Raw genomic sequence first — 8,783 nt, forward strand, 5'->3', positions numbered from 1 at the left:
CCGCTGCAAGTGAATTGTTCAGTGATTAAAATGTACTGTTTAAATTTACTCCATTACCAAACTGTTATGGGACAGGCAAATCTCCGAAAGCCCTTATATGGGGGCAAGGGAAGCCACGATTAAGATCATTTCCTTTAACTCTATACCCTCCTCCTGGTGGAACAAAGCAGGTAGGTTTTATTTGGAGGCTCGCGCATGACAAGTAGGGGGAGCTCGTGCGCAGCTGGTGTCTCTCACCAACCAGAAAGAGAGCGAGAGAGAGAGGAGAGAGAGAGAGAGGGGGGGAGAGAGAGAGGCCGTCGGGTACAGAGTGGGGGTTACCACAGGACACTCGTGTACCGCTGCTGGACCTCAGCTACTAGCAACAAGCAGCGCTCCTGACTGACTCGGATTATCTCTCCAGCTTTCCTCACCTCTGGATATTCTGCTCTTTGCATATACAGCAGCAACTTCAAAGTCCCACACCGCTCACATTTGCAGAATTAATGTGTCGGCTCTGGGCTTTTTTTCGGTTTTTTGCGTATTTTTGCTTTTAATGCGTGCACTCTCTAAACCGGAGCGAGCGACGCACCAACCGACCGGACCGATTTACTTTAAGGCTTTGGTTACATTCATTGACAGCGTGCGTGGATTTAAGGACAGAGTGTACTGGCTGTGACATTACGGAGCACAATGTCGGTGAAAAAGACTTCACCTGGTTGGCTTCAGGGGCAAGTTGTATGACACGATATATTTAGCCTAATAGAAAATAGGAGCTGTGGATCAGCGGACGCAGGCGGCAGCCCACACTCACTATGAAGTAAAACATGACACACGACTGTGTGACGGTGCGAGAGGCGACTGGAGCGACAGTGTTTCTCTCCCCTGGCTTTTAGTCTTTTCAGGGCTTCGAGGTAGCAGCGGCACTTGGGTTGTTAGCACTTGTAGCATTTGGACTGTAGCGATGTTTAATTTGTGAAAGAGACACAAAAGAATACATGAATAACATCACAAAAGACGGCAAAGTTTGACTGTTAACTACGTTTGTCCGAAGCCTGAAAGGTCACCGGGAATCCTCCTCCTCCTCTGGCTCCTATCAGTCTGTTATGAAGATGTGAACTCTTCCTTCCCTCCGCTCCTCTTTCTCTCATCGCCGTCCAGGACGCTTTGATCTTCTTCCCCCCCTCCCTCTATTTACCACACAGAGACCACATCCCGACTCCCGCCTCTCGGAGATGTACGAAAGCGTGGATGTTGTGGGTTTAAGCCCAAGCCCCAGCAGCCCAAGCACGGGCTCTTTTCTAAGCATGGACTACTACCACAGACCCCCGGGGCTCGGGCCGGAGAAGGGACTCTTGTCCGTTGTAGGAGGACTCCAGCGCCCCTTTGGAGGGTCTCTGCTGACCGGCAGGCACTGGAGCGGATCCAGCCACTGTGAGTGAGACAAAGATTATTTGTCATGTTTTACACAGAGCGCTGCATCATCGGCCATAGATCTGTAGTAGTACTTAAATGAGTTAAAACAAGTACCAGGGGAGTGCAGGATAATCCAGCGCTCATGCTGGAGTATTCTTGTCAGCTGAAGGGAATGAGTACATCCGTTAGCTGAGGCCAGCTGGGACACATGCCAGCATCCTCTTCGAGCTGCCACGGTTTGTTTTTAGCCTGCTGAATGAGAAGTGAGGACACAGCTACAGCATTTAGCTTTTCTTAGCTAGTGTCCTTAATTAATAACGTGCTTTAAAGTCTTTACAGCTTTTGAGAGCTTTTGGTCACAGTAGTCACCTCTGTGTCAGGAGGGTTTGGACAAAAATATAAAGACATAAACTGGTCCCAGCTGTTTCACTTTGTCATCGCGTTTCCTCTTTTTCAATTGTAATTGACACATGCTGTGTGTCATCTTGGGCTTTAGCTAATTTTCAGTACCTTTTCACCACTTTCAGACATTTTTTTAAGCCAAACTTTGAGTTATGAATTAAGAATGCGCTTAATCTACCGATTAAAATTGTGGTTTGTCGCAAGTGTCCATATTATAAACTTACAATTCTCTAAAGTGTTCATATAATCGTACATTTATTTATTTAGTTACCAATGAACTATTGGACACACACACTTGAAACTGAAACAAACGCAGGTTGTAAATAAAACGGGGATTAATGTTTTCGGTAACAACTAAGGCCCGTAGAGATCTTTTATTGGTATTATTTGTTCATTTTGGTTATATTGTTTTTTTCCCTTTTCAGCCCAGGACAAAATCTTTGTTATTGAAGTTAAAAGTCTTTAGTGATTAAAGTCTTTCAGCCCATTGTCACAAAATCGCTACATTGATCTGACACAACAGACAAACCATGGTAACTGGCATCATTATGTGACGTTGTTGCCCGCTGATATTTGCGTCCATGGTGCCATCAGCCAGTTAACCTCGGTGTGTCTGAACTGTAAAGATATGAATGACTGATAAAGAATATTCCAGTTTATGATAATGACTATCCTCTGAGTTTGAGTATCATGATGACGGCGTCATTTTGGTGCATAATGGCAAAACCACACATGTATGAGATGTGAGTGTGCATGATTGTCTGTGTGTTAGCCCTGTGATAGACCAGCGACCTGTCCAGGGTGTACCCTTCCTCTCACCCTAAGCTATCAGTGTGTGTGTGTGTATATGTATATATATATATATACACACATGTGTGCATAATATATACATATATATATGTACACACACATACATAGTATGCATAAGAATTTTGCTTTAAGAAGTAATCGGGGGAGGTGATGGCGCACTGTTTGGCCTCAGTTGTGGAATAATCTTTGCTCCTTACCATATAAGGTGCATAAATTTACCATCCAGACACTTTGATGCTTCGATGAGGTACGATATGTATGCAGAATATCAGTTTCAGCCATTATGTGCCCTGCTGACTGATCTCAGGGAATTAGATGTGATTTACAGTGGCCAGTATTCATCTGTTGTGTCACCTCCGTTTTGCACTTGCTAAATGTTCAGTGATGTTTGATATTAATAGCGCTGCTGCTTTCACTTCCTCCCTGGTACAAAAAGGGGGACAAAAACAAACTCAAACTGTAGAGACATCAGCTGTTGGCCGAATATTGACCGCAAATGGGTCAGGTAATTGAAACAGATTGGCAAGTAAATAGCAACAACAACTAGAAATAAAATCTCGGTATCTACTATCTACTAATGCAAATTGTTGATTTGAAACACTGTTATTTACCCAGAATTTCACAACTGGTGCATCCCAGTTGTGGGAGGGTTGTTAAAGCCTGCTAAAGGTCGCATTCACTCGGGATGGGCTGCGCATGTGTCACAGGACTAACACGAGAATATATAAATACATAACTTCATTGATATGATTCGACAGTGTTGCCCCACCCCACTGTGACATGGCTGAAGCACTAAGCCTGAGAGTCAGACTGTAACCCTGTGGTGATGCTGCAGTGATGTCACAGCTTGCACAACTGAGTAAAAGCAATAAAGAGGAAAAGTGCAAAGTGGACTCTGGTTAGCTGGTGAGAGGAGAAGGGGGGGGCATATAGGAACAAGAGAGGAGCGCTCGTAAATCCAGGCTGTAAAGATGGGGATGGTTGCCCTGTGTGTGTGTGTGTGTGTGTGTGTGTGTGTGTGTGTGTGTGTGTGTGTGTGTGTGTGTCTTTGCGTGACTGGAATGAAGAGTGTCAAACAAGTTCAAAGGCCAAAGGCTATACACAGACCCAGGCACACATATTCAGCAACAAACACAGAAAGCTGTGTGTGTATGTGTGTGTGTGTGTGTGTGTGTGTGTGTGTGTGTCCCTCTTCTTGAATGTTTGTTGGGTGTGATCCAGAGCAATGACTCACTGACAATTGGGAAGTGACCTACATCTCCCCCTCCCTTTATTCCTCCTTCTATCTAACTCTTTCTTTCCTGTGTCAGCTGCCCAGTCATCATTTCTCTGCACTGGATGACCTCTCTTTCTGTCTGTTGGAGGCAGTGATACACACACACGCGCGCACACACACACACACACACACACACACACACAGTCACATTCACAGTTTGTCTGGGAATGCAAGGGTATGCTGGCCAAGTTTAACTGAAGTGTGCAAAAAAAGAGAAAAGAAAAAAAGGTGTTTTTTGTATTCCTGTGTGTCGGTGTGTATCCTATCATACAAATGTTAAAGAGTAGTCATGGAAACCTACTTATTAATTGATTGGCTTGAGACACAGTCCTCTGCTATACAAAATCTTGGTGTACAGTTCACATCTTCATGTCCTGGTCTCATCACTGGATGCATGAGAAAGAATGAAATGTAAACCAGCCACACAAACACTTTGTTGTTGTTTCATATTCGTAACATGCTAATTATCGCTCATATCCACTGACTGTATGTCAAAGATGGACACGGCTTCTGATTTTGGACTCTGCATTTTTAAGCCTGAAGGTCAGTGCTTTGGAGCTGCAACTACAGTCGAGGCCAAAATGTTGGCGGTAGAAACTTTGACTTGTATAGTTTCCAAATGCCTTGATTGCATTTCATGCCGAAAGATTGTCACTTGCTAAAATTTAGTCATTGCAAACTGTTGAGTAAGTTTTAAAAATGTAAACTAGATAAGCTTTCATTTATTCATTTATTTCTATTTTTTGTTTTTCTGAGAAAATGTTAACTGCCAACTCAGTGGGCTAAGTTTCTGTTGTGGCGATCCACAGCTGGATCCTTGCAGAGGATCTCTTGAAGGACATAGTTGAGCTTCATCACATTGGACTACAGCTGGAGACAGAAGTCCTTGTTCCGCTCTGGAGAACTACTGCGAGCTGTGTCACTCTAACCTGGATCTGCAGAAAGAGGAGAACTGGTTGACGTGCTGCCACAGCTCATTGGCTGCAGAGCAGAACAACGACTGTCGCTCTCAGCTGCAGTGCAAGACATTGGAGCAAGACTTCATTCACAGAGCCAGCAGAGAAGAAGCTGTTAGTGCTGTTACGCCTGAAAGTAGTGCACTGTGCAAGCCTCCGTACATATTTCAGGATGTCAGTCGGACAGTTTGAGCTCTTGTTGGCAGAGTTGGGGCCACATTTGAGGAGCCAAATAGATCATGTCAGAGATCCGATTGACCGGGATATGTTCAATACCGCTGAGCGTACCGCAAGCTACAAACGCACTTGTTGCCAAATGCAGCGTTCTGATTGGTCAGTCTGTCTTTTGGTCTGTTATTTACATTAAAAAATAAATAAATGCAGCATAAAATCAGTTTAACAAACTTTGAAATATGAATCTTAGGCATAAAATTCAACCGTAAGGCCTTTTATAGTTCAATGTGGCAAGTGTGTGTAATACAAGCTGTCCTTGTGGTTGCGTTATGTTATTAGGTCAGAGTGAGCACATCATTGTGTAGTCACTGCTTTTTGGCAATACTGGATTTACAGGATTGTTGATAGTTATGAAATAACTTGATTTTATCATTATTACACAATGTAATAAGCCAAACACGAACATCATCATCCCATTCAGTGCAGTACTTTCAGCTGCTGCCTTACAGCAGGTAGTTCTGCATGTTTGGTTTGTCTCTCATTCAGGAATCAAACCAGGGAGCGTTCACTTGTTAGACAATCGTGTAAGCCAGTGGTCCCCAACCGTTTTTGCACCACGGACCGGTCAGACAATGTGAGACAATATTTTCACCGGCCTTTAAGGTGTGGCGAATAAATACAACAAAATAAAATGACAGGACCAGGACAAAAACTGTTGTATTTTGTAAATATAATAATAAACACGAATTCACTGTGTAACTTTATTAGCATTAACAACATTTAGAGTAACATCCTCCTCTCTGCCCCTTAACGCTCTCTGGTCGCTATAGTAACACGTAAATATTTCTTTCAAAATAAGACACAAGTTAATGGTGAAAACCCTGAAAACCATGAATTTCACCCTAAACCTCAACTCTCGCCGCTCAGTACCAAACGACTCACAGACCGGTACCGGTCCGTGGCCCCGGGGGTTTGGGACCGCTGGTGTAAGCCACGTCACTGCTGATTCCAGCTGCAATGAGCTTTTCAGTACAGCTCGTTATCATTGTGATATGGAACAAGATGATGGGGGAATTTCATCCATATCGCTCAATTAGAGGTGAAACGAGCTAGTGTCTAACCAAGAAAATTCTTCAAAAGTAATAAAGATGGTATGAAAGTCAAGTTTAAGAACTTCCTGGTTGCCGTCTCTCTGTGTTTCTGGTCTCTAAGCTGGCAGACCACACTCTCTATTCAGCAGAGGCTTGCTGGCGCCATGCCATGACTGCCTGGGGCTCCCATTTAACAATATTTTACATCAGATTGGTTAAACGGCTCAGCCCAGCACTGGCTAACATTTCATGCTGCTGCTGCTGGTCGTGAGCTGACCCCAGGACACAGTTTGGCTGAGCACACCAGACTCTGAAGGGTTTAACCATTTGTTGACCTGAGTAAACCTCAAGGCTCAAATTAATATGGGCTTTACTAGGTAGCTGCAGGTGTTAAACTAACTTTTGGATAAAGTTTTATTTCGTATGTGTGCACAGTGCAGCTAGAAAAGCATTTCATTGTGTGCGTCTGTACTGCATCGGGACAGTAAAGCTAACGTTCTGGTTGAGGTTGGAAAAACTTAACCAGAGGATCCTGATAAGAAACAGAAGAGGTGATGACTAACTAAAGGGCTGATAAACTGAACACACGGCCCAGCTGGCCTCTCATCTTATTGAGACAAAAGCTCTTATCTCATGACCATAGAGCTTTAAAAGACGATCTTTTCTCTTCCTTAAAGGTACAACTTTAGTTTGTGCCTTTTTAAAGCAAACCAAATGTATACTGATACTCCACCCAAATCACTACAGCTGAAACCACCAATCTATTTTTGCAGCAACCGTTAAAGGAAACTAAATCATCATATTTATAGGAATTATTTCAAAAAGTAAAAGAGAAAAAAATGTGTACTTTATAGCTTCTCAATGGAAAGATTTTTGTCTGTCTGTCATGATCACTTATGAAAGTATTTGTAATGTAGTGCCATGTGTGGTTACAGTGCCATAACCTCACTTCAGATTGTACTTGAGAGGGCCACCTGATTTTATTTTGCAGTTCATTTGAACATTTATTATTTTTCACATCGGTTGAATGGATGGATACTAAAAAGTCACAGAACAAAACAATCAAATTTACACTGTATGTATATCAAAGTGCCATTTTAAGCCTTTATTCACATCATATTTAAAGTGCTTATGAAACACTGACAAAGGTCACACAGGCTGAAACGTTGTAACTGAATAAAATATTATGGTAAGCAGGACTGTCTGCCGAGGTGCTACTATATATTTTCCTGTCTGCACCTGTCATTGACTCAGTTGTGCAGAGTTTCCTAAAAAGAAAAAGTGTTTATAAAATGAAACGAGGCACTTGGTGACATATTGCATGCGAGATGCCAGATCAGATTGCCGTGTGTGGCTAACGCTGGCAGCAGCAGTCTTCATGTAGGTTAAAGTCCACATGCTGGTGCAGAATGTGGTTGCTCTCTGGTCGAGTGGTTATTCTTCAGCTCTCTGTGACACGTACAAAGCCGTGCAGGTTTGCTGGTTAGGACAGCTTACTTTGCACCCACAGCTCTGAGGGTGAGGGCAGCAGCTTTTCCACGTCTGGCCATCCTAGTCACGCATATCCCCAAACAATGTGCCTGATAGGGAAAAACTCATTTCACTCCTCTTTATAGAGTAACTTGAGAGTGTTTGATACAATCGGGTCTTTAGAAAGAGTTCTCTTGAGTTTTTGCACATGGGTGGCAAAATGACGCAGTGATTACCTCACTGAAGGTACTGTGTCCAAGTTTCCTCTCAGCTTTTTTATAAGCCTCCTGTAGTCACAGGCTTAAAAGGACTGGAAAAACTGTGATTAGTTGTAATTACTGGGATTATTCTTTGCAAAAATGAGCTAAAAATCCTTTGCAGTCAGTAAGTGTGTGAAGACAGGAACCATGGAGGTCACCAGATGCTGAAGTTTCCCTTCTTGAGAAACTTGGCCCAACATTTACAGCAGCTGTCTCCAGTTGTTGGTTCCAAAATTCCTAAAGTTTTGATTTCAGGAAATTAAAAGTCTTTAATATGTTTAATAAGTTTATTTTTTAAATTTAAATCCAACCCCCCAAAACACTGTGACATAAAAAGATCTGTTTACTTAAATCTTTGTCTTATTGTTTGTTTGCTTTTTTGTAGAATTATTTCAAATGAATAACTGTAGATGTGCTCAAAATTGATCAAAACACTAGCATCTGTTCCTAAATCAAGTTGGAGACCCGTCCTTGGAGATGCCCTCTTACTCGCTTATACAGTAAAGACCTTTGCCCTCGTTTGGAGCCACAGCTCCAGCGCTGCAGTGTGTGTGTGTGTGTGGACACACTGCTGCCTTTGGCCGTCATGTCCGACACACTGAAGCAGAAGTGGAAAGCAATAGGAAGAGATTAACAAACACAAAGATGAAAACAGAGAAAGAGGCACTTGGTAAGCAGAGGGGAGGGAACGCATGGCGAGAGGCGGGTCTGAGTGAGAAGTTTAAAAGAGGTCAGATGGTGCTTCAGGGAATGCATGGCTAGAGTGTCAGTGAGAAGAGAGCAAAGGCAAATAGAGGAAAGATGAAGTGAGGAGAAGATGGAGGAATGGTATGATGCGGCAGAGGAGGAGGATCTCTGCGTTTCTCTCTGTGTAAACAGAAGCACAGCAGAGTAGAGGGGAGTTGAATCTCCTCCATAGAGGAATGTCTGGTATGGCTACTAAAGGGGG

The 8,783-nt window shown here is 43.1% G+C and overlaps 1 protein-coding gene across 2 annotated transcripts in view; it reads left to right on the forward strand.

Annotated features, from left to right (window-relative positions):
* The first annotated feature begins 261 nt into the window (after nucleotides 1–261).
* LOC102313645 (retinoic acid receptor alpha-B) overlaps nucleotides 262–8,783 on the forward strand; it is a 41,188-nt gene continuing 32,666 nt past the window's right edge. For both annotated transcript variants that reach the window (XR_001335752.2, XM_014329464.2), the window contains exon 1: nucleotides 262–1,413. Coding sequence is in view for 1 of the 2 variants with exons in the window: in XM_014329464.2 (XP_014184950.1) it covers nucleotides 1,215–1,413 (199 nt within the window). In the remaining variant the exon portion in view is untranslated. The remainder of the gene's footprint in view (nucleotides 1,414–8,783) is intronic.

Source organism: Haplochromis burtoni, unplaced genomic scaffold (genome assembly GCF_018398535.1).
Source record: "Haplochromis burtoni strain Fernald_Lab_line unplaced genomic scaffold, NCSU_Asbu1 Contig_552, whole genome shotgun sequence".
Taxonomy (NCBI): Eukaryota; Metazoa; Chordata; class Actinopteri; order Cichliformes; family Cichlidae; genus Haplochromis; species Haplochromis burtoni.